This window comes from Dromaius novaehollandiae, chromosome 14 (assembly GCF_036370855.1).
Source record: "Dromaius novaehollandiae isolate bDroNov1 chromosome 14, bDroNov1.hap1, whole genome shotgun sequence".
Classification (NCBI taxonomy): Eukaryota; Metazoa; Chordata; class Aves; order Casuariiformes; family Dromaiidae; genus Dromaius; species Dromaius novaehollandiae.
Window position 1 is genome coordinate 10,883,199 of NC_088111.1, and position 25,452 is coordinate 10,908,650.

Here is a 25,452-nt window from a genome sequence, read left to right on the forward strand (position 1 = left end):
AGATTGAATGAGTAAAACTTTTCAGTTGCTTTCACCTTGAACAGGCTTGAGCTGAGGACCATCTCCAGGTCACTATGTTGTGTCAAGTTGTTCCATTCTGCAGGGCATTTTGATGCTCAAGACGTGGCGTTTGGAGTACGCATGCTACTTCTCCCCGTTCACAGGAGGCATTTCCACTATGCTGCAAAGGCTGGTAGAGAAGGGACCTCTCTGAAACTGATACCACCTGGGACTGGCATTACAGATGTCACCTCCCAGGTGGGCAGCGGGGAGAACGTGCAAACTTCCGCGGGCTCTCCAGCACACGTGTGCATAGCACTGCACTGCGCTGAGATAGTACCTGCTGCTCTCCTTTTAGGAAAACATCAGAAGATTTCATCCGATTTTAATGCAAGTGAAAAACATTTCAAATCTCAGAAGTTTGTAATTGGTTAGAAAAAAGTTCTTCCTACCCAGCTCTACTGAGAACTCAAAATTTTGTTCAGAGTCGATGAGAGTTGTATGCCTTTAAGCACTATGGAAAAGATAGTTCAACGTTTTTAGAAATTTCACGTTACATCTTTGCACAGCATTTGCACTCCTGTGATTGGGACTGGTCTGATGGATGCTGAAGCAGGCATTTTAAAGGCAGTTTGCATGTGTCGATTTCAAGCGCAAGCATCTTTGAAATTCACTATCCTTCAGCATTATCGCCAATAAATAATTAAAAGGCCTATCAAGGCAGCAGAAGCCAGCACACCAAATATATAAGCAAATGTTTTTGCCTCAAGGGCCAGAGCCAGCAAATCACTTAAACAACACCTTCAACTCAAAGCATGCGAGCATCCATACCGAGGCAACTGCCTACCGGGTACACCTGGTTATGCTGCACTGAGGAAGGACTATTACCTAATTCTGTACATTATTTTCCCTTTTAGAAAGATACTGTTATAGTTTTGAAAATATCTAGTGAAAACAATGGTTTCTTAATGAGGAAGACCAGCTCCAGGTCCAATTTCAGCATAAGGCCTATAATTTTGAAACTGAATAGAAAAATGGTGCATTCTCCAAGAAAACAGGACTCGCAGAATTCAACCCTCACTGCATGTTTCAGCCATTCAAATACTTGCTCAGATACGTACAATATTACAGAGAAAAACAATATTGGAAATAAAGACACCATGAAAGTGCTCTAGTCCATCCAGCATGTCTAACTATAAGGAACAAAATGAACTGTCACAGAGGGAAGACAGACATTAACCAAAAGAAATCTCAGTTTGAAAAACTAACACACACACAAAAAAATTAAGAATGTGAAGCCAACTGGTTTAGTGTTAGGAGAAAAAACATATGTTGTCAAAGCAACAACATCTCTGTTGGGAGGCTGCAAGGCAGGACAGAAAGGGCTGACAAGGAACAAGGATACTTAACAATAAATAAAATAACATTCTTCGGTGAAGAGAGCATCGTGGCCAGATAGCGAACCTCCCTCTCCGCCAACCAGCGGACCTTGTTGACCCACTGCAGCCTCCCTTTCCCAGAACGACCCCCTACGGCTCGCTAACACTGGCCTCGCAGGGCCGGCTAAAGTACCGAGGTTTTTTGATGATTCCGATGCAAAAATGAAAACTGTCGGCAGGGGCACGCCAGCCTGCTGGATTCATTGCCGCGGCACCCTCCCCGCGATGAGCCCCAGACCCTGCTGCCAAAATACCTCTGCACAGAAAACGGGTGATATTGCCCAAACAGTGCCAATATTTGGTGTCCGAGCTTGTGGAGCAAGAAGGCTCAAGCTGGTTGTTTTCAAGGTGTCTTCAAGAAAATCATGAAAATACACAACCTAACCCTAGAGTTGACCAGATTAGCTAAAGGAGGAGGACTCTCCAACTTGGAAAGTCACTCAAGCTAGAACAGCAAGAATCCACCCTGAAGCAACTATTCCTGATTAACATCTTCTACGGACATGTTTAGCAGAAACTCAGCTTAATTCTAACGTCTCTTGATCCACTGTGGAGTCAACATAGTTTGCAATAAGGCGCTCATATTTTAACAACAGAGCTTTCACACGGTGAACCTTTGGGCAATAGTAAAGAAATGGCAAAGAAACGGCATATACCCCTGGAACATTCGTGATAATGGTACTTTATCTCAAAGGTAAAACAAAACAGGTCATCAGTAACTTCTTTTACACCACAGTAAAGGAAGGGCTTCCCAACTGGTGTGTGTATCACGGCACGTACTATGTAGAGAAAAAAACCTGCTGCTTCTAACCAGAATTAACCACCACCGTCACTGGCAGTACAATGCAAAACAGTGGGGAATTTATACTGTAAAGACTTTTTTACATATAGTATAAATGCAAAACAGTGGGGAATTTGTATTAAAGAAATCTTTATATACAGTATAAATGCAGACAAAATTAAAAAATGCCTGGAACACGAGTGAGGTCTCGGCACCCCATGGATCCAGCACAAGTTCCACTAAGTCCATGGAAGTTACTCCGCATTTTCCTGTTAATTGAGGTGACTCACAGGCGGCAGACGCGACCCAGACTTCCACCTTCCAGCGTCACCGTCACCGAAGCGGGGCGCGCAGGAAACCCCGGCTCCCCTCCGAGACGCGAGGCCAGCCGCTCGTCAAATACGCAGGCTATTAATACCCGCGCCGTGCAGCGGAGCTCCCCGCGCGCCAGCTCTCAGCCACCCCTCGCTAGCGGGGGGGAAGAGGTGCTGGGGGGAGGCGAGAGCCGCTCGCGCACCGCGACGGCCGCCTGCCGAAAGCGCGGCATGCGGAGGGGGGATCGAAGAGGGGGAGCGGGGGGCTCTCCCTCCCCTGAGGGCAGCTGGAATTATTTAATGCATACCATTTTGGTACGACAGTGACGACGATGGCTCATTTAACTGACTAATTGACAGGTTACATAAACGAAGCCTTGGCATCACTACCGCCCGGCGATGATGCCATTACAGCTTAACCCGGGTCAGGAGGAGAGCGTGGGGGAGGCTTCAACACCGAGGCCCAGCCCGCTGCAGAGGGCTACCCCAAACAGGGGCTTCGGTCGAGTTTTAGCTTCTCCGATGCTTTCAAACTCTCAAAGCCACAAAAATCACCCTTCAAAACCTGCCACTTTGCCTCGGACAAACCGAAGCTCCATCAGGATCTGCAGCCTTCCCTCTGCCGCTGCGCGGGAACGCCGAAGGGCGGCTGCAAAACCGGCAAGCCTCTGCGGCTGTCGCCCGTGCAATGCCTCCTCCGTGGCACGGCCTGGAAACTAAGAAAAATCTATCAGTACCTTTTAGAGAAATCCCAGCACGCTAAACTAAAACTCTTTTATTATGAATGGCCAGGTTATACATGCTAAAGCTTCCATGCAAATCACTGACGTTAATACTACCCGTACATCTCCAGCACGCTCTGGCCCAAGCTGTCACACTGATATGTGGCTGGGAGAGTAAAATACTGTTATTTACACTTCATACTTGGCCAAAAAGGATTCTTGCACATAGTCACACAAACAACTTTGGAGCTGGCTGCGTTCTTGCCTTCTGCTCCACATCAGAATTTACAAATAAGATAAGAACCTTAACAGTTTAATATCCCTATCTTTAAAAGGTTAAGCTATAACAAATACAGTTACGCGCACAAGCTATTAGGGGAAAAATGCATAAGAAAAGTATGTCAGTCATCAGTTTGATGTCTAAAATCCAAAGGCAAGGACCTCCGTTTCTTCCAGCTCGGAAACAGCGCACTGCTGCGTTTTCAAAGTCAAAGGAACAGGCAGCCGCCTTAGAGAAAGGTTACCACGAGCCTGATCTGGTGCTCGCTGATAAAGCTTCATTGATTTATTTAAATTGCCTTTTGCCCTTTTTTCCCCCCCAAAAACTAACTTTTTGACATTTACAAGGCGCTTCTGCCCAGCTACCAAGCATCGTGACACAAGTGCTAACAAAAGTTCAAAACTAGGTTGCCAGAAAGGAGCTTTGGAGACAGCAGTCAAGAGCTGCGTGTTTCCTGCCTACCAAGAAACAAAGCGCTGTCGAAGGACAGAACCAAATTAGCATCTGGATAATTTACAAATAATGAACTTAGTGTCATTTTATGGGCACTAAGTAGTTGCTCTTCCAACATCATGATTTTATTATCAGTTTCCTAATTAAAGATACTTTGTTTGCTGTATAAAACCTCACGAACACTAGCAGATGGTCACAAGCAATTGCAAATGCTAGGTAACAGCTACTGCATAGGAGAAAGTACAATTAAATGTCAAAAACCACAGGAAAAAAGAAATAATAAAAAATGCTTCTGGTTCCTACAAGCTTGTGGAATAATACATATAATAATTTATATTGTGTATGAACAGCCCCCCACGGCACTTGCTGCGGATTCGGTCGAGCCTCCCGGCGCAGATGGCAGGGCAGCCCAGTGCCACGGCGGCCACCGCGGCGGGACCGCAGCGGGCGAGCGCGGGAACCATCGCGTCCAGCACCAACACACTCTGCTTGGCCCGAGCTTGCTTCCTCGGTGAATCAAGCTCAACTTCTAAGAGGTCCCTTTCTTGCACAAATATCCTACAGACAAACCTAGCGCTATACCCACACTCAAGCGCATTTAGGACTAACACGACATCCTATTTTAACATGCAATAAAACCACAGGATTTTCAGTCATGGAAATGAGGCTGAACCACACAATTCCCACCAATGTTAATGAGGTCCAGCAATGCAAGCGACAAGTTTGATTACCTGAAATATTCTCTATATGTCTTCTTTAGGAAAGAGAAATCAAAAAAATTTAGCTTCCCATGTTTTCAAACAAGTTTCCATCATTTCTATGGAGATTCAACTCGCTCTCCAGGCAGTGACAATTAACTGATTTCGAAGAGCTACACACACACACCAGCCCACTGCCTTAACGCCATCATCAGCTGCAGCAATAAACATCGTTTTAAGCCAAGACTTCAAAGTCAAGACTTGTGCTGGCTGGAGCGGTTCAATCAATTCCATTTCTAGCGATGCCAATGAATTCCAAAAATGAGGAGAAAAACACAGTGACTGCAAAGCTACGTCAACGAGCCTGCAAAACCAGGTGCTCTTCATAGAAAGGAGGTTAATGTGAAAAAGTGCCTATCATGTACGTGATTTTGTGAAGCAGCCTAGATATGCGAGCAAAACAGCCTTTCTCACAATTAGTCCCACTTCTATAAACTAAAATCAACAGTATCAAAAGTATGTTCTCTTTGTACTCTAGTCTGCAATACCTGAAGGAGTGGTTAATTATGAAAACAGAAAAAATTCCCCGGTGTGTTACATGAAAGTGGGACAAAGCCACTTAGAAGTGGCCCTGGTTACAAAATTATCACAAGCAGGTCTGCAAAACGCTCCATGCAAAACACAGCTGTGCATGTCTCTGTTTACCCAATTATTATCTGACAGTTACTAAGAAATTATTTGTGCATTCTTATTTTCTTTGCTATGTTTCACCACCCTAAAAATGGAATTATCATTTTAAGCCACTTTAGTGCACAAGAGCTGTTTCTGCCATTGAGGTCCAATCCCAGTGTAACCAGGGAAAGAGAAAGTTGCAGCAAAAAGAAGCACCACAAAAGCCGCCTCAGTTCCGTTTACCTGCACCTATTACAGAAAATGAAATAAAACAGAAACAGACCCCACATTTCAGTATCACTTATACAAATCCCCCAAGCAAAATGCATTCCAGATGTTTTATTCCAAAAAAACACTGTACACAGAACATTTCATAAATTGTAAAGTCAGACATTGGTCATTTAAGCAGCTTTTCTTTCTAAGCATCGTACATCCTTCCTCTGCTATGCGTGAGTCGGCCTGGCAACGTGCCGAGCTGGCAGCTCCACTTTCATTTTATCCCCTGCTCGCAGTAACGCAGGAGGCCACCTCCTCGGCCGGCACACGCCGACACCGCTCCGCCGCAGCCCTGAGAGGCACCGCGAGTTATTCAGCAGGGGATCCGGCCCCCTGCACGTTAAAGGGTTCCAGAGATAAAAACACATTTTAAACTACTGCAAGGAAGACGTGGGTTTAGGTAAGAAACGAAGGCTTGATACATGACAGCACTTGGAGGAAAAGTCTCCTTGAAGTCAACCACACTTAAGCAGATGCTTGTAGTTAAGCATGCTCTCAAATGACTTCCTAAGAGCTGTCCTGAACGGGAAGCTACGCGTTATTTAACTGCAAAATGAGGTGTGAATTCCTCCTGTCTGGCTCTCCTGACACGATGGGATGCACAGTAGGAAGAAAACACCTGTAAAAGTTTTAACAGCTCCTCACTGAAATACAAATTTTGCAACTGCCACAAATATTATATATATAGTATTTACAATCTGTAAGATAAGAGGTATTTCTTTATTTCTTGATGAATTTAATTGAACAACTTCTAAATGTATTTCACTTAAAGAACAGCACCGGATACCCCATTATTCAAATACTTTCAGGATATTTTAATTTTTCAGCACAGTTCTTTGTTATCAGAACAGTCCTATATTTGAGCTTTATTTTAACAGTCAAACCTAACGCTTTTATCCTTGAGCCCACTTACCATCTTCTTGAACGATCAGGAATCTGCCTGCCTCCAAGACGCCACTTGGAGCAAAGGGGCCTGACAGCACACGACAGCTTTGCTGTACAGCAGGGACAAAGTCATCACTAACTGTTTGGGACTGACAGTAAGTGATTATAATTAACATAATTTATATAAATCTTTCCTTCTGCCATTTTGCCCTATATAATAGAAAGGGGCAAGCACATTACTAAATTTTACAGTTCCCTTCCCAGAGGATAACTACTTCACAGAAATTAACTATCACGGGTAAGGAAGACACAGCAGTATTGCGAATGCTGTGCAAGTTAAAGGGTAATGGAAAACCAGTTTCTGCAGAGAAAGACCTCAATTCTCCTTTCTTTTTAAGATCTTAACGTTGGAGCATAAGGCTGTGGTAGGCATCCTGTTAAAAACGTTCATAGGTTAAGACAGATGTCTAAGAGCACTTCACGTTCTGGAAGCTGCGCCACGCGTGAACGGGCTTACCGACAGGTAGAAACCTCACCACCTCCAGGAAGAACGAGCCTATCTTCTCAAATTAGTATTAAAAGGGACAGGCAACACACGCTGGAGATGCAAGGAACACATCTGGGAACAAAAACCTGCCAATCAACCACAGCTGACAGCCGGAGAACGAGGGCTACAGCCAAGACTCAGTCAAGTGAGAGCAACGACGTTAGCAAGCTCCGGACGCAGAGATCGGGGGAGAGTCAAAGACGCCATCCCAGCCAGCAGGGACAGTCCTTCAGCATGCGGCACGTCTGCAAAGTCTGCCCAGGTCGTGCCTCTTCAAGAGGAAATCTCACCCTCAGCGCTGGCACTGGGGCACCTTTCACAAGCACTGAGTGGACTTAAACCACAGTGAAAATATTAAACGTCCTCCAAAGAACAAAGCAGGCAGGAATTACATTATTAACACGTGCAATGCACCCAGGACACTGAGCTGATGGGCGAATGCTTCCCCCCCCCCCCCCACAGAAGTTAGAGCACTTTATATAAGGTTCTGTTTCTTTTTTAAGGAGTTACAAACAGAATTCAAGCTTTACAGCGCTGGTGGGAAGGAATCGAAGTGATACGTGGTGTGCACCCTCCTCCTGCAGCAGTGCAGCTCTCTCTCCATGGTCGCAAGGGACTCCACTAGCCTCAAATGCCAAATCTCACACAGTTTGTACACAGAAATAATGAAGCAAACAAGGGCTTGAGTTGCAAGTTCAAAGATGCAGTATATATGTGGATATACATCCATATATATATATATATATGGATCACGTTCAATGATTGCACATGAAACAAAAGTCAGAATTTCCCAAAATGCTGAACGAGAATGTACCAATGCAACTAATACACCTAATCCAGTTACTGTTGCAGAATATTTCCTGCCCCCAACCAACCCAACCTGCTCAGCAGGCGCCTTCGAAACGCACATCCCCCAAAAAGGACCTAAATTCACCCTCGTGTGATTCGACAACAGAGGCACTCCTGGCTGCCACATTTCCGAGTTTATCTTTGCCCAAATCAGTGAATCCGATTATTAGACAATAACGTCTCGGGAATTTGATTACAATGGATGTTTCCACGGGGACTGCATTACTAAGATCTCAGTTGTGAGTCCATGCAAATCTACTGCGATCTTCATGTTTCTCAGCGGGTAGCAGCAAAACATGCTGTTTTCTCTTCTCTTCGACAGCAGAACGAGAAACTCTCAATTACAGCGAGCACAGTCACTGCAAGAAGCTGCAGAATTTCCCCCAGTAGCCACACATCCCATTGGCTTTCCAGCTTTTCACTCACTTCACTACATTATGAATTTGGCCTTCAAAAAAAATGAACTGAAGGCAAAAATATTTCTCTGTTTGAAAATAAGGTACCCTGCAAGTTTACATTATCTTCACAACATGCTTTCATAAAAGACCCCATGTTTATGGCATTACCAACTACAACCACCTCATCACAAAAACCGCAAGCTTCAGCATTTTTCTGCAGGCCCCAAGATTCTTGGATTCACATTTTTTTATGAATATCAACTTACATTGAAAAAAAACCCCAAGTTTCTAACTTGTGAAGTAACTGTAAGACCCAAAGTAATCCCAAAACACACCCAATACCAGAGACAGGAAAGATCCAGACTATTATTTTTACTCATTCTCTTAAAACCATTTTCCTGAGGAAATAAAGATCCTTTCATGTATGATATTCTACCAAAAAAAGCATGGAGTGTTTCAGCTCTGGTGCTTAGCAATGGATATGGTACCTTCTACTTGAAGTCTGCAGTTCTTACCTAGCCTTACCCAGAAATGGTGGGTAAATGGCACTGGGGTGCAACCAGCTGTGCAACCAGCTGTGCAGCCACCAGCGCAGCAGGCGCTGCCCAAGCGCATGCACAGAGCATTCACCCCTGTCTGTCCGTAAGGGCAGGCTTATCTAGGTCAGATTTAAGATGCATTGTAAGGCAACTTGTCCTGCTGACATACTTCTGCCCGGCAGACGAGCACGGCTGTCAACGTGGCATCGTCCCCAGGCAAGAAATACGAGGAGGCACTGGAGTGCTGCAGGCAGCAGAGAGCCGCCCCGCAGGCCCGAGGCAACAGGCTGCAGACCGGCCGCCCTCTGGGCATTCAAAGTTGAGGGTTAAGTTTTTAAATCTCCAGGTTTAACAGAAAAAATAATTAAAGGTCAAACAATTGAGCAGACAATTATTTATAGATTCCTATAGGCAATGGAATTATTTGACCCATACCTGATGACAAAGGAATCTTGCTGGGCTTTTACAAGACGTGCTGTAAGACTACATTTTTGCTGTTCAAAGCAGCCTCTTAATGCTGAAGTGCAACATTCACAAAAGAGTGACACAGTGTGAACCTTCATTTCTGAGTCTTTTATTGAATTAAGCCAGAAATCAATTTCAGAGAAAGGAATTATGGTATAATAAATACCCTTTAATATGACAACATTTTTTTCTGACACAATGTTCTGCTGGGTAGTACATTTTTGTTCGGAAAACAGCTAGCTTTTAAAAAAGAAAAAGAAAGAAAAAAAAAACGCAGACAGGACAGCAACGAGCAATCTTCTCCCCTGGCCTCTGTAAGGGGGACGAGAACTCGCAGTGCTAAACTGGCTGGATCTGCAGGGGAAAACAAGCCCAGAGCCACGCGGAGCTTGGCCCTACTGAGTGACGCTGTCACTCCTGAGAGCAACCACGTTTTCACAGGATTTCCACCTCAGAATGATTTATTTTAATTGCCAGGAAACTACCTTAAAGAAGCAGCGTGTCCCGAGAGAAGCCTGCTGCTCTCGGGGCTGAACCACGGATCCGACTCGGGCGGTCTGCAAGGCCCTGCCTGCCCCGGCCTCCGCGCGGCACCAAGGCCGGCACAGCTGCTGCCAGTACCATGTTTCCACTGCCCTTAAAACACAAAAAATACAAATTTTGTCAGGAGGTGATCACTGTCTCAGCTATTCTCCACACTGACTCAAAAAGAAGAAAGGCCAACTTCTGTAAGAGGTACCAAATTGCTAAATTTCAAGTGGAATACCCCAAAATTACACAAGAATATACAGATACACATACACACACACACGCGCACACATAGATACATATATTAAAGGAGTCTGTTTTTGCTGTAAGATGGCAAGCATACTGCTGCAAACACCCAAACACCAGTACCTGCTTCCAAGTGGACGAGCACTTGAGTTTCACTGCAGGAGACCTCCGAGGTGTCTTTCACACTGCTGCTTTGCTGACAAGCCTTTTTTGCACTCCTGGCCTCTTCGAGTTGACTTCCCCAGTTAAGATAACTTTCCAGCTGAAATACTTCATGTTCGCGTGACCTCTTTGTTTCATGCAATTCTCACATTTGGATCCCAAATGTGCACATTATTTCAGGTATCTCAGAATTTCACATTTTGGTAACATCTGGGAACAACACACACCACTTCCTCTCAATAAGGCTACAAGTCACCAACCACTCTCACGCTACCATGAACCAGTCAGATAAGACCGCTCTCTGGAAACTGCAGAGTAAAACTGGTTCATTTTTTGGACTTCTTACAAACAGAGGAAAAAATTAAATTTTGTACTCTGGGAAGAAAGATGGTAATTTTTATTACCACCGTTAAGTTTACATATGAAGAGATACTGTTGACCTCCAAGCTGTGGAAAACTAAACGGTGCAGGTCTGTGTACCACGAGTTTCATCTCGGACCCCTCCGAAAGGGCCTGCTGTCAGGGCAAGCATCGGAGCAGGGAGAACCACCCCCGCAGGACCAAGTCCACCTTCTTCCTTTGAGTTCATTTTTAACTAAAAAAGTGAATGCCTCCCTGACGTAACTATTTCTCGGCTCCTCGGCTTTCCCTGTTGCAGGACAGGCTCTGTGCCAAGCATGCACATGGTGCTGGACCCGCTCTACCAACATGAAGAGGCAATCTGGCATGACGTTCAGTTTCAGGCTTACATTTACCCCCTTCACCTAAAGCTTAGTTCAAAACTCGATCTTTGGGTGGCAAATACATTGCCAAGGAAACAATTTTAAAGCCCTGCAATATTTATGGCACTAGAAAGGTCTTGCACAGGGGAAAGGAGAACACGTGGGAGCGTTGGCCTACTGCAGGTGAAGGCAGAGGGCCCGACTCCAGCAGCCGAGAGCGAGCCCTGGCTCCTCGCCCTGGGAGCAGCATCCCGCTGCCCCACCGGCCGCAACACCCCACGGTCCTCAGCCCGGAGCTCCAGAGACCACCCAGCATCTCATCAATCCCTCTCCAAAACAGCTCTCAGCAGCCACAAAATTACAGCTTTGGAAGGAGGCGGGTAATGATGTCTCCAACCCAAGGAAGACAACCACCTCCCTTCCTCCGACGGAATGAAAAACTGGGCCAAAATATATCTCTGGGCTCATACTGAAGTCACTACATTCAGCTTCTGGTGTTTCTGTGAAACGAAAGTTGGGAAGTGCAGAACGTAAACAGCCACGCTCTGTCTGATGGAGATAACTTCCGAAAGCACAAGAAAAGCAGTCAGAGTCACACCTGTCTCAGATGTGAAGTTCAGCTGCCTCAGGTGCTCAAAATAGCTTTCATTCTCTCTTCTTTTTCTTCATTCTGTCAGACTTAAATTCAGATTGCCTTTATATTATAGGAAAGGAAAATATGCCTGAACTTTCCAAAAGAATTCTGCCAAAGTGATCTTATCAAATACTGCAAAGATGTTCAGCCTTTCTGTTTTGGTCACTACCTCATCACAGTGGGATTTAGAGATAGGAAATGGGAGGTTTGTTTTCACAGTATGTTTCCAATACAGTAAAGGTCAAGTTTCCGGATCTCACTCTAGGTGAGCATCATTTTGCAACACAGTGCAAGTAAGTCTGCCACCTCCTACTCCCTTGAACACAGCTGATTAATAACTTTTTAATCTTCTACACCAAATCAATACACTACACAATTCACACTTGTTATGCACCATTTAACATAAGAAAAAAGTGGAGCTAAAAAGAATATTAATTTGTGAGCTGTGTAATCCCACTTGTAGAGAAGAATAGGAAGAACAGGAGCTAACTGGATTATATCATCTTTTGACACACTGTCCCAGCGTAGGTAGGTATACATGAATTAAACTGACCCCCAATATACTGTAATTTGATTAACAGGAACATTGTGATTTGGCAGGTCCAATTTGAACAAAATACTATGATATGCCTCAAAAAGAGAGAAGAAAGTAAGGAAAATTGTGAAAAAAATCATTTCAAGTTTGCAGAAACTGTCTTTTTATTGGAAAAACATTAACAGAAAACTCCTGCTCAGCTCTCAAGTAAATGTTCTCCCTCCGTACACTTACACAAAACACCGTCAACTTAAATACACATCCCAGAGTAGATCTTTTTTAGGGGAATTCGGAGAGATCGGTTGAAGCAGAGCTGGTTGGAAGAGTACCCACTTTCTCTTTCAGAAGACTACTTGCAGCCACATCTGGAAAATTCTCAACAGTTCTACAGCTGACTGGCAAACCACAGAAAGAAGGGGGAAACCGTGAAAAATTCACAAGAAGCCCTGCAGAATATTGTCCCCGTTCACAAAGTGCAGCTTCCAAACGTCAGCCTTCAAAAGACCAGCCCAGCTACAACGAGACAGGAAACCAAAGGGCAACGGAGAGAAAATTCAAACGAGCTGATTCATCCCAACACGACACAGGAAACCACCCAAGCAGGGACGCCGCTCACCAGTCTTCTCGGCACTTCTTACATGCATGTAGCCCTACTCTCCTCTCCCACCTGCCCCCAGAGCAAGAAAACAAAACGTGTGGGCAAGTTTTTGCTAATTCTGGGATTCTTTACCAACCATATTAACAAACATCCTGCTTTAAAGCTGCTGATGTTATTTTTCACACAATGCCTCTCATAGCAAAGAAAACAGAGACATTTGCACCTAAGAATGAGTGCCAAACTTAAATGGCTAACTGGAGAGTCTAGATATAAAACAGCTTCTTCCATTGCTAATCTGAATGCTTTTGAACACTTTGCCTAAATTCAGAGAAAAATATACTGCTGGAAACCAAAACAATGCTTCGGCCTTCAGCTGCGATACCCACACTTATGTGGACCTCACTGTGCCACCTCACTTTCATACTACCGTGAACCAGTCAGATGAGACTGTTTTCTGGAAACTGCAGAGTAAAACTGGTTCATATTTTGACTTTTCACACGCAAACGAAAAACTGGAATTTTATATTTCAGAAAGAAAGATGGTAATTTTGGTTTTTATTATTGCCATTAAGTTCACATATGAAGAGATATTGCTGACCTCCAAGCTGTGGAAAACTAACAGGATACTGCACAAACACGTGTGTGCACCTCTGCCTGCCACCGGTTTCATCCTGGACCCCCCTGAAGGGGCCTGATCTCAAGGCAAGCACCACAGTGCTGCAGGTGACCAAAATAATACTTTGACTTTCAGCTGTTATAGAGTGGTGTGAGATACAGTCTCTTCACTCTCTCTCCTTAGGTTGCCCACCTGATCAAATCTTATATTTGAAACGACTCTAGCAGTTCAGGATGCTTTCGGCCGTAAAAACACTGCCTGTAAGAAGTTGCTGCTGGTCCTCATTATGGATTTCAAGTTAAGAAACAATGCAAAATGCTATGTAAAATGAATTCAGAAGTGGATATGGCTTTCAGGGACGCTGATAGAAATACCAGTGCCTTCTACCTCAATGATTCATTAAACAGTGTATTTATGGCTCCCCCCCCCCAAGTATTAAAAGCCCACTGAAACCACAGTGACTTTTGGAGTCAGTTGGGGCTCTCCTGCTGACAGTCCTAGCAAGGAGGTAACAGTCCCAGAGAGTGAACTACATGCAGGTCAGGGAAGATGCAAACTGGCAGGGCAGGATGAGGAAACTGTATTCTGTGGATAAGTGGATGACCTCAGGTAGTACTTTGCTTGGGCTGGCCGCTGTACTCTTTTATATGCACTCTTTTCTGAACCCTTTTATACGTATTCTTTTATATGTACTCCCTTTTATTTCTCTCCCCGCCTCCAGTGTGAAATTCTCTCTTGCTCATATACACATATATGCACCACTCAATACCTTCACTGACACAGGATCTTATTCCTGCACTATTTCAAATAAGTAATAAAACAACCTCAGTTATTACTCTGTATTTCCAGTTCTGCATCGTGCACAAATTTGTACTTTACCTATCTGTATTTTGATACCACCTTATAATGACACTGCATATAATCATCTTTGCATGATCCTTCTTTGCCAGTTGCAGCTCAAGGGCTTGGCTCCAAAGAGAGGTCCATAAAAAAAGATGTAGTAGGTTTGTTGAAACAAATACAAAACAGTGAAAAACTCCCCCCAGGGACAGGCCAGCCGACAACAAAGGTAGAAATCTTTATGGCATCACTCAGGGACATTGGGAATCTATGTTCTGAATAAACGCGCATCTTCAGTATGCTAGTACCACTGCCTTAGCTGTCTCCTAAAGATCAGCGAGAACAGAAATCAATGATGCTGCCTTGTTAGGAAACATGAATCAAAGCTTTAGTGACTTTGTAAAATCCCTTCTGTCACTTTGACCTTCTGGTGCCAGGCATCTCCGTGGATTCATTACAGTTCACTGTAATGTCTAAAGAGGAAATCTGCAGCACAACAGTGTTTTAGAGTAACACACCAGCAGCTGGGATCCTAACACACACTAGGAAATTGAGTATACAAAAAGAAACGAGAAGTCCATGAATAGATGCTCGCACTGCCTTGATGACCACATCCTTTGTTCTAATAAATGTAACTGTACGCCAGGTCCTGCCTGCCTCAAAACCTGCCCCTCCTCCCTTCCGCCAAGAGTCTAATTTTCTTATTGCCAAGTCATTCACATTGGGAACTACAGCGCCTGCTATTATAATTCCACTTTTTCCAGGGCCAGCCATAAGGTTAAATATTGTAAGTATAGTGGGAGACAGCACACAGATTAGCCCTATGCTTCAGAGAATCCCTTGCAAGTAAAAAGTGGGGGAAATGGTACTAACCTGAGTCTCCAAGCCGGTGTAGGGACTAGGAGGTTGAATCTAAAAAAGAGCAGACAGAAAAGGCCATTACTCTGGAATAGTGGAAAACGAGATGTTTTAAGCTATTATTGGTCCAAAGTGGCCATGTCGGGAACAAACACTCTTGAACAGGAGAACTCGGAGGATTTTTCTTGAACAGAGATCCTTCTTTTGCAGACATTTCACCATCACACAGAAATTGCAGGATCTCTAGGGTATTTTTGATAAGCAAAGGAAACTGCAGTAACTGGAGAATATTAGAGACACATTAGCTACAGAGCAAATCTGGGCCACGGGCAGGCCCTTCATCTTTGATTTAATCCTTTGTTACCATATTTCATTAGATGACAGTTGACCAGTGCTCTTCTACTTTAAGGCTTTAGAACTTTCTTAAGAAAGCCGATCGGTATATTTTAATGGTAAGGTTGGTCAGATCTTTGGTAAAGCTTTTCCTCCAAACAGCTGCAATTACAGTACCGCTGCTTTGTTCTCCATTAAAATTTCATCCTGGTGAAAAGATGACTCCAGCTCTGTATATTACACTTAAGTGCACTGTGCATTTTCATTTCTTTTGTGTCAAAATCTGAACCATTGACTTGGCCAGAGGATTCAAACCTCATTAAAGAGCTTCTAAATACAAAAGCACAAAAAATTTCTATTTATTCAATTAATTAAGAGGTTAGAAAGAGAAAACATCTCCAGAAGAATCCATCGTTAGTGTTTGGGAATTAGCTCTCAAACAAAATCTTTAAAGAAACATCTTTTAAAACTGTAAGGGACACTAAAAACCTGAGCCTTGCTGGTCCAAGGTATTACCGCAGGGTCTCACTTTCTACAACACCCTCTTCAATTGGAAAACCTACCAAAGTGAAACCAGGTCAGCGATGCTTTCTTTTTAATCCATCACATCTGTCAAAATCAGACAGCTTTAGTTTAGCAGAGTAAATTCTTGTCTATCAGATTACTGGGTTCCTGAAACTGATTTTGAGTTTTAATATCCCCAGATACTTAGATCACTGAATTTCTCACTTTGCCTAAATCACAGAATAAAAAGAAAGAAATCTGGCTTTCCTCCAAGAAATAATACACTCTTATCTACTTTCATTTGTGCCTATAGAACAGTTTGGGGCTTAATAAGTTCACTGTAAATATATTAATGAAGAAACAAATTATCAACCCAGAAAAAAAAAATGTCGAAGCAGTATGCCTTGAAACGCTCTGTACATTTTTTCTTCAATCAGTAAGTGATGGGACCAGGCAGCACATGATGCCCAGCTGAGAAAGTGCCACACCGCAGCCAAACCCCTAACATAATCTTCCACCAGTATGTCCCAACGCAAGAGAACTGTCATCATACACCTGTCAACACTATCCAACCACGGCCCAAACCATACCGAGAGTGAAAGGAGACTGAGAAACCTCACTGAAATCCAAATATTATGTCATCAGCTAGTTAGAAGGAAAAAAAAAAAACAAAAAACAAAAACACTCATCTGAAGGTGGAAGGAGAGGTGCGAGGGATCTCTGCTTTGGGTGTCTGCACATTTCTAAAGATAGATGGTGCCAGCAACCACTGCTCTTCTCTTACCGACTTAGAGGGACAGAGTCCAACTGGCAAACGAAGGAGCTTAAGTGATGCCAGTTTGGTCACGACACAACTATTCTGCCTTGGCCCATTCGAATTCACACCGTGGCAGGAAGACCACAACACTCGCAGGTGCGTATGACGGACAGACTACAGAAAGGTTTTAAATAGCAAGAGCAAAATATGACTCTAACAAAGAAAGGCCCAGCTGCGCGGCCTCCCCTTCGGGAGCCCATCTGGATTCGCAGTCACTGCCAATTTGAGTGCAGACAAAAGCTTTCTCGGCATGTACTGTTCATTCGCAAATGACAGTATTTCTATAAGAGGAAGCAGCTACTGTATATATAAAACATCCTGGAAAGATCAGGGGATTCCTGTACCAAATAATGCCTCAGACCATTTGAAAGCCAGACAAATGATGTCCAGTGCTGGCTGGAGAGCACAGATTTCTTCGGGAAATTATTCATTTCAAAAACCACCTCGATTAAAGAAAATTGTAAACAAAAAAGCAGGTTTTGAATGACATTATTTCACTATGGGGAAAACAGCGTATCAGCACGGGTCAGTTAAACTGTGGGTTTTTGCTGTTATTTTCCTCTACCTAGATTGTGCTGCGGGTTCTTGCACCAACCCGCACCGCAGCCGTCGCACGCGGCCACGAGGGGCACGTGGCACGTGGCACGCCGCCGCGGGGAGCACGTCCTGCACACAGGGCACTGCCTTAGCCCTCAAGCTGTACCAGGAAAAACAAAATACGAAAAGCCTGGATTTTGCATGTGAAAGTAGGAACAAAATAGGCAAATTTTTACACCCCCCCCCCCCCAGTCTCACAATTTGCACCAGCGCTATTGCTAGAGGCAGGGCATGCTGTGTTGTAATTTGGTTTTGCCTCTCTTGAAGTGAGGCAAGAAAGAAGGAGAGTGAAGGAGGGAGGATGTAGACATAGTCAAATGAAGTTTGCAACTGCAAAAATAGCTTTAAAACTTGAGCTTTACGCCAGTGGTTTAAAAGAGATTACCACTCCATTGCAGGAGGAAGTATGTTCCTAAAGTTGTATCTAGTGCTGAATAATTATGTTCGGGGGGGGGGGGGGGGGGGGGGTTAAATCGTGCTGTCCTGCTGCTCCATCTCCTCCGGCCAGCACTGAGGAGCAGCTGGGCGGGAGGGACCAGGACGGGGAGCAGCACCGGGTCCCCACGGGGTTGCTTCCGCGCGATTTGGGACAAGCCGGGGGAACCACGCGCCTGCGGACTCAGGGCCCACTGCTGGTTTGTGGCAGCTTAACCACTGCTGCTTCCAAGGGGAAACGGCCATTTTGAAGTGTCTGTGACTTCGTTGTTCCTCGCTGTCAGGACAGGAGAGACAGAAAATAAATATTGCTTTATATGAAACACGTGTCACTCGCAGAGATCCTGTCTGCACGAAGCTGAAAGGCCCCTGTGTGCAGCACCTCGCGGACCCGCAGGTCACTCTTCCCTCCCCTACTGATTAAAGGGAGCAGAGACACAGAGCTTGAGCTGGGCCCAGCCAGGAGACGAGCACGTTGCGATGCAGCAGTCCGACTCCCTAGGACGGGGCACTTTGGGGAGACAAAAGTGTGTATTTAAAATTTATCAATTCAGCCTAACAGCTACATCCAGGTGCCAAAACCCACCCTGCTTCTTCCCTTCCGAAGGGCCGAACGCAGCCTTCGCTGTCTTCGTGGGCTCCGGGTGAGCTGCCCGTGCTGACCGCGAGGCGTTTCAGAGCAAGCAGGCCACGCACCATGCTCCGGACACTGCTCACAGGAGAGGCGGCCAAGGGCAACCATCTCTTCCCCCCTCGAGGCTCCCACGAGAAAAGGAGCACGTCAAAACCTCACAAGAGCCTCAGCTGGACACCAACAGCTGCCCACCCGGTTCTGCTTTCTGCCGCACAGCCGGCTTCAGCCGAGAAACCCCCCTCGCCGCGGTGCGTGCACGTCGCTGCCCTTCAGCCCGCCTGTCTGGTCTCCTGCTCAGACGAGCCGCCGTTATTTACGGCAACTTTTTCAATAAAAACAAAGAAAACGAGAAAGAGGAGGAGTGCTGTGGTTCAACCAGGCCATCACCAAGCACAAATCACTCTTATTAATTATTCTAATCAATTCCCTCGCATGTGAAACACCTATTGTAAACTGTCCCTTCCAAGACAGGCGCCTGCTTTAATCTATGGCACATGCAGCTCTCTCTGCTTGCGCTGCTGTGACAGAGTAATGCGGCTTTACCGCTTGCCATTATGCGGGAACGCGAGATTTACAGCTAGGCATTTCTTATTGTTTTTTAAAGCAAGCTCTGAGGAATGGAAAAAACCTTGGACAACGTATTAGGGGGTATGACAAAAATATTTCCATAATAATGAAGTGGGCTGGTAGCATTTAAAAGAAAACCACTCCCCTGAAAGAGCGTAAAGTGGCCAGGTGGAGTCACACACAAGCAAAACAAATCTTTTAGCCAAAATGAAGGTTATAAAACACAGTAATTCAAGACAAAGCAAATGATTTGTCCCAAAAGACGACGACAACCACAGCTGGAAGCCCTGTCCAAGAGCATTAGCATGAGCACTACAACGCGAGGCTGTTTTCCATCCCCGGGGCCACAATTACTTAGACAATATTCACAGATGGCTACGGCAATATGAAGAAACTGGAAGCAACATATTGGACCGACAGCAAGAAAACATTAAGAAAGATATGAAAGAGATTGTGCCCCACTTAGCATTTGATGGGATCAAATCCGTGCTCTTTACAGGTGCAGTAAATACAGCGTGCTGCCCCGCCGCTTGTGTAACGCTGGTGCCTGACCAGGAACAACCCGTTCTGCACTTAACTCTGGACCCAGGTACAGTAAAATCATCACTGCTGCATCTAAAATCACCACTTCTACATCCAAAATCACCAGTGCTGCTTGCGGGTGCGACTCACAGGGCCTTGTGAGCACAACTGCGATGCCCAGGAAATGCGTGAGGGTCCTCGAGGCCCCCGCGCTCCTCTGGGACCTTGGTAATTCGCTCTGTTAAACATCAGAGGAACATGGTGGCACCAACCTGCCTCAGGAAGATCCCGGTAGACCCAGGCACACCCCATCCAAAAGGCAACGCACCCCTACGCAAAAAAGCCTGGTGCTTCTGGCCGAGAAGGTATTCGCTTTCATTCTTCACATATCACTGATATGACCTTGGCATGTTAGGAAAAAAAAAAAGTTGTATTAACCTGCAATAGAATAGCTGGACGTCAGGCAGCAGCAGGACCAAAACCAGGCAGAAGCCATGTATGTCTCCTCCGTCCTGATGGGACGCGGGACGCGCAGCTGCAGCCCCAGCATGGCACGGTGACGGCCGCGCGCCAGGACTACCCGCGGCACCGCTGGCAGAGCCGCTCCGATTCCCTGCGGATTAGGATTCAAAGTCTGTCTGGAGAAAGACGACTGTGCCATTGACTTTCACCTAATTCTCCCTTTGAACAAGAATTTTGACATTGAGATGATTGGTATCATTAAAATGAGTAATTTTAGGGCTTGATCTTCAGTAATTACTATAGGAGCTGTTCCAAATTGTAACTGCAACCACTTGAAGATGTGGCTCTCAAGAAGCAAGCTTAAAAAATATATATATAAAATAAATAAAAAAGGAAAAGCAGGCCCACGTTGGAACAGAAGAAACCACCAGAGGAAGGCATGCTCAAAGGCGGACACAGCTCCAGCCAGCCCCAAAGTTTCAGGTTTTAGCAAAATAAGCTTTACCGTGACAAGAAATGAAGACTAACACTTTTAAAGTTTATCTATATTCTAATGTGCGCTGCGCGGCAGGCAATTAACCTTGCCGCATTTGCAATCCACACATTTCCAAGCTGAGAGCCTAATTACGTGAGATGCGCTACTAACGAGTGCGAGGGGCTCCCGACAGCGCCGCGCGATCGAGGACAGCGCTCCCTCCTCTCCCCCCTAGAAAACAAACATTAGCCAAGATGGAATTAAAAGGCAGATTATGTTTTTGAAATTACTTCTCCCGTAATAAGGCAGGAAGTTATTAGTAAGATAAAAAAATGAACGTATGGCTATACTGGAGATGGATGGGAATTTACATGTTTCTTTTCTGCTCACAGCAAATACCATAAACACAGGGGGAAAGACTACACAGGTTATACTTGGGAACGCAACGCTACAGCTTTGAAACTCTACATGATATATAGAAATAATGACCCAGTGAACATATTTACACAGCTGCAATTTGAGTGGCACTTCTCTGCATAAATAATGATATCCAATACGCAGAGCTATGCACTAGGCATTTTAGACCCAAACCTGTCAGTCAGTCAGACACTGAACCTGTTTTCAACTGAATTTCAAAAAACTAACCAGGAGAAAACCGATGCAGGCTGCATGGACCAGGGCATCCTACCCGAACTTGCCACTTGCGGCGAGGCCCCGAAGACGGCCGCAGGGCCAGCAGCGTGCCTCCCGCGCGGGCACCTCTCTGCCAGCACGCAGGAAGCTACCCCATCGCTCGGACCAAACGAAACAGAGGAGGCCCCAAGTGCCACCGGTGCTACGACTATACCATTTAACGCAAACAAAGAGGTTCCATTCTTCTTACAGGCAGGAGGGTCAGGAGTAAAGCATTTCACAGCACAGCCTTCTGCAATGCAGTCCTAACGCAGGGGCTGGAAACAAACACTTATTTTGAAGCAACAAACTCCTTTCATTAACGGATAGCAAGTTTTGCATCTACTACACTTTTAGGTGTTTTGGTACCAAGAGGTCAGAAGCCAGGGTCAGGGGCTATGTACACCAAGTCTTTTGCCAACTGCATGAGAGATTCTCAGTGTAACTGTGAAGCTGATAATAGTAAAATATGTGTTAAAATACACACTTTAGTTCACACTGTCTGGTTAGCTCCCAGCATATACGCACTACTACAGAAAGTCTGCTGCTTGTTAGGAAAAAAGGCAATGCAGAGATGCAATAAGAAAATTTTGTTAGAGAACTAGGTTCAAATAGTAGACCTCAGACTTTCCAAAAGTCACAGCAACAGGCAGATTCACAAACCTCCTGAAAACTCTGGCTCAAATTATTTTGTTAGATAGTGTTACCATCTCCCACTGTATCCCAGTTCAAGAAATTATTCCACCCAGGCAAGAGGCTCCTAATCACCCAGAGCAAATGAGAACCAGAGGATCTATGGCAGGAGGAGCATCTTGCACAGCAATTTTTCATTTCTTGCCCTCAGCAGAAAGCAACACCAGCTTCCAACCCTACCCCAAGTATAAGAGCAAACACTTCACCGGCAAAGGGGCACCAAAGGATGTAACTGCAGTTATGCTGCATGAAAATCAGTTGGTTACTTGTCTTTGAGTAGAGGTAAATATAACCACTGACACTATAACTTATTTCCACCCATAAACACTGACAGAAAGGTCATCAGATAAGGGAATGGAGCAGAACTAGACAATAACAGGCAACAGAAGTTACAGCTGACGGTAAATACAAGCATACGTTCACAGGAGCCATTACTACCCAGGCTACGTCAAACATCCTATCTGTGTTTGATCCCTGGAAACATTCCCATGCAGTTTCTGTTATCGGTTTATAGGTTATGACCGCACTAAAGTAAACAAAAAGGGAGGAAAAAAAAGCATCAAGATAATAACCCACTTCAGCCATGCCAGCAAGGTACGGGCTGCCTTTTGCCGCGCTCTCTCCTCAGAGTTTGCCTGTTCTCATTGACAGTTATCAACTGCTTACGAAAACCTCCTGGGGCAGAGAGCAGCGCTCCTGGTTCTTATCACTGGTCCAAGTCCACGCAGGGAAAATCTTAGGGACAAACCACAAAATAACTGATATCATTTTGAGTCAAATTTTGCTGGGTTTATATGTGTTCCACTCAAATTCCAGCACGTCGCAGCAGCCCACCGCAGCACCGTGAGGTTTGTGAGACCAGAGCCCCGGGGAGCGAAGCGATCTCTCCAGCCGAAACTCCAGCCTGCCATTTCTCAAGTCCTGTGGATCATTAATCTCTAATGCTAGTGATCAATGAAAGCTGGAGTGAAATCTGAGTGTTAACAATACAACATCGCTATATAAATGATATAAGACGTTTATCATGTTTAAAGACTGAACAGAGAAAGAATATATTCACTACTGAAAGGTGACACTGAGTATGTAGGCTTTTGGTTACTGTACTTTTTAATAGGAAGTTATTGCTGGAAAGAGAGAGCCATTTTCACAAAGATATTGCCACCTTCCAAAAATAAAACTTGAGGATACAAAGAATTAGAGGAACTGAGGTTCAGACCAATAAACCAACTAGTCCAAGGTCACATAGGAGGAACGAGAGAACCAAGTGGCCAACCCGAACCCCTCAGTCACCAGCAAGGACATTAACCCTCAGACAAGCCTCTCTACCACATCACAAAAAATGGTTTTTAGAACTGGTTCAAGAGACAGCAGGACCGAATATAATACTGGTGCCTCAGTCTAACCATACACATTTCTGGTGATAGTCCAAGGCTGACTACAGGAAGGCCCAGAGCTCAGGCTCAACCAAACCCTGCCTGCTGCCTTGGAGAGACCTGAAAGGACGTGCTCTGCTCCCTGTTCCTCTCCGCGACGTTGGGACGGTCCCTCCGGGTCCCTCAGCGATTCTGCCCAGCTTTGATGAGCACGGCAGGCAGCACGAAGGGTCCTGCACCACGTGGTGCTTTTCACCAAGTTGACATGGACTTTCTCACCTCTCTCGATTGCAGGCGGCAGCACTGACTTGAGTCTGGGTTTGACACCCCCAGGCTGTGGCCACTGCAAGGTGCCCTCGTCCCAGAAACACCATGCTCCCTCAGCAGTGCCACACACGTCCTTACGTAGCCGGGCTGCAAGCTGGATGGGGGAACTGATCCAGCTTAAAGAGGCCTTTTTTTGTAAATTCTTTACTTTTGCTGTGCTACATCACAGCAGCACCAGGTCCTTCGGCCAGTCCAGGACACAGGCGCGAGGAGCTGCTCTGACACAGCTGGGGGGTGGCCCCTGGCACAGGAACGAGCCGTTAGGGGACAGAGGTAAGGAAGTAGGTAGCAATAGCAAACACCAGCATCACCAAAGACCTCTTCCTCTGAAACCACAATTTCAGACAAAGACACAAAATATTCACCAAAAAGTAGCACTGAACAAGCCCTCTCCAACAGCTCTGTCTGCTGCGAGGGAGGACCACATAACAACGTCTTAGTGTGTGGGCAGCGCTGTTTTCACAAATTGCAATTTAGGGCTACAGCTGTCCCAGGGCACTGTGGCTTTCTCTCTCATACTGACTCATTTTGTGACCCGCTGTTCTGTTAGCCTGCCAGCTTGTGGTTTTTACTGTATGTTCAAATTTGGCTCAAAACCTTTGGATATTCAGAGAAACAGAAAAAACAGGGTTGGAAGGGACCTCCTGGACTGCCCTTTCCACACGTTTCTTACCTTCTCACCATGAAGAAGAGGGACAAAAGTCAGGTAACGCAGCAGAGGTGGTGCGAGCGCCCTGCAGAGCAGCATGCCGGGCACCCAGCACACGGCATTTCGGTGCAACTGGATGGGATGGGGTGCAGCAAGTCAGACGCAATGAAAACCGGCATCTTACTACAGGAAGTGTTCAGTAACCTTAACTGCAATCCTTCGATGCAACATTAACAGCCTCATCTACACCACTAGTCAGCTTGCATCAGAGACGCAGAACTACTTGGGGAAGGGAGACTTCTTCCCGCCCGCACCAGCGCACTGCCAGTCCCAGGCCAGAGCGGTCTGGGAGAGCTACGGGCAGCTCCCACATCAGCCAGCTGATGTCCTACAGCACGGCAAGGGTGCCACGGCAGCAACACCTCCAGCGTGCTTAGACACTTCCTAAAGGGACAGCTTGAGCTACAGGATTCATTTAGATGTGAAGAAATCAAAACCTGAAAGTGCTCTTTGCAGGTCTGCTTTTTGCTGTGCCGCCCATGGTCACATGTTGCACCAGCGAGAGCAGCTATGGCTTTTCCCTGTGGCTTAACATCATTTCACAGGCCCTGCACAAGTGTTTGCATAAAGTGGAAAAGAAAGGAGATCTCACTAGTACTAACCTACACGGAAACTCGAAGCTTCAGCATAACTGGTCTGCAAAGGGGGCATTCAAGCAAAGATACCAATTCCATAAAAATCTCAGCAGGACTCTTCAGCTTGTTATCAGAGGCCACAGCAAACAATTTCATTATTTCTACTGAACATCTTAAACATCTAGGAGGCTGTGGCACACACATGTAAAAGCCATTATTTAACTTTTTTTTTTCTTCTCCAGAAAGCAACTAAGGAAAGACTATAGGGAATGCTCCATTAAGAACAAGTGCTCAATGACAGATTGAACTTGAAATAGCAAAACTGGAAATTAGCACATTTACCCCATTTCTTTCAGTAACACTGTTTGAACGTTAATAGTATTTTTCAGGGAGAAATCACTGCGTTATTAATATGCCAGCCTTTCCACTGCTTACTACAGCTGCAAGCGCTTGGGAGAAAGCGCCTGCTGAAGCCAGGACCGTGAGCAGGGCAGGAGGCTCCCGAGCGCGAGCGGCCTGCAGCGCGTACGGCTTCCTGCGCCGCGAGCGAAGGGCATGGGAGCGGGCAGCCAGCCCTCCTGCCCCGCGAGCCGCCCGCCCAGAGCCGCGGGCACCGCCGCACGCTTCACCGAGACGGCAGGGCGGCAGCACGCTGCCGAGCCACGCGCCCGCCCCAGCGCCACTTGCTCTGCCGACCTCG

General features: G+C 45.7%; 1 protein-coding gene across 2 annotated transcripts in view; it reads right to left on the reverse strand.

Moving 5' to 3' along the window:
- The window catches only part of XYLT1 (xylosyltransferase 1), a 218,896-nt gene that overhangs the window by 148,206 nt on the left and 45,238 nt on the right, over window positions 1–25,452 (reverse strand). The window contains exon 2 of one of the 2 annotated variants that reach the window (XM_064520331.1): window positions 15,073–15,111. The exons of the other annotated variant lie outside the window; for it this stretch is intronic. Within the exon in view, the coding sequence (XP_064376401.1) occupies window positions 15,073–15,111 (39 nt within the window). The remainder of the gene's footprint in view (window positions 1–15,072; window positions 15,112–25,452) is intronic. 2 annotated transcript variants of the gene reach the window in all.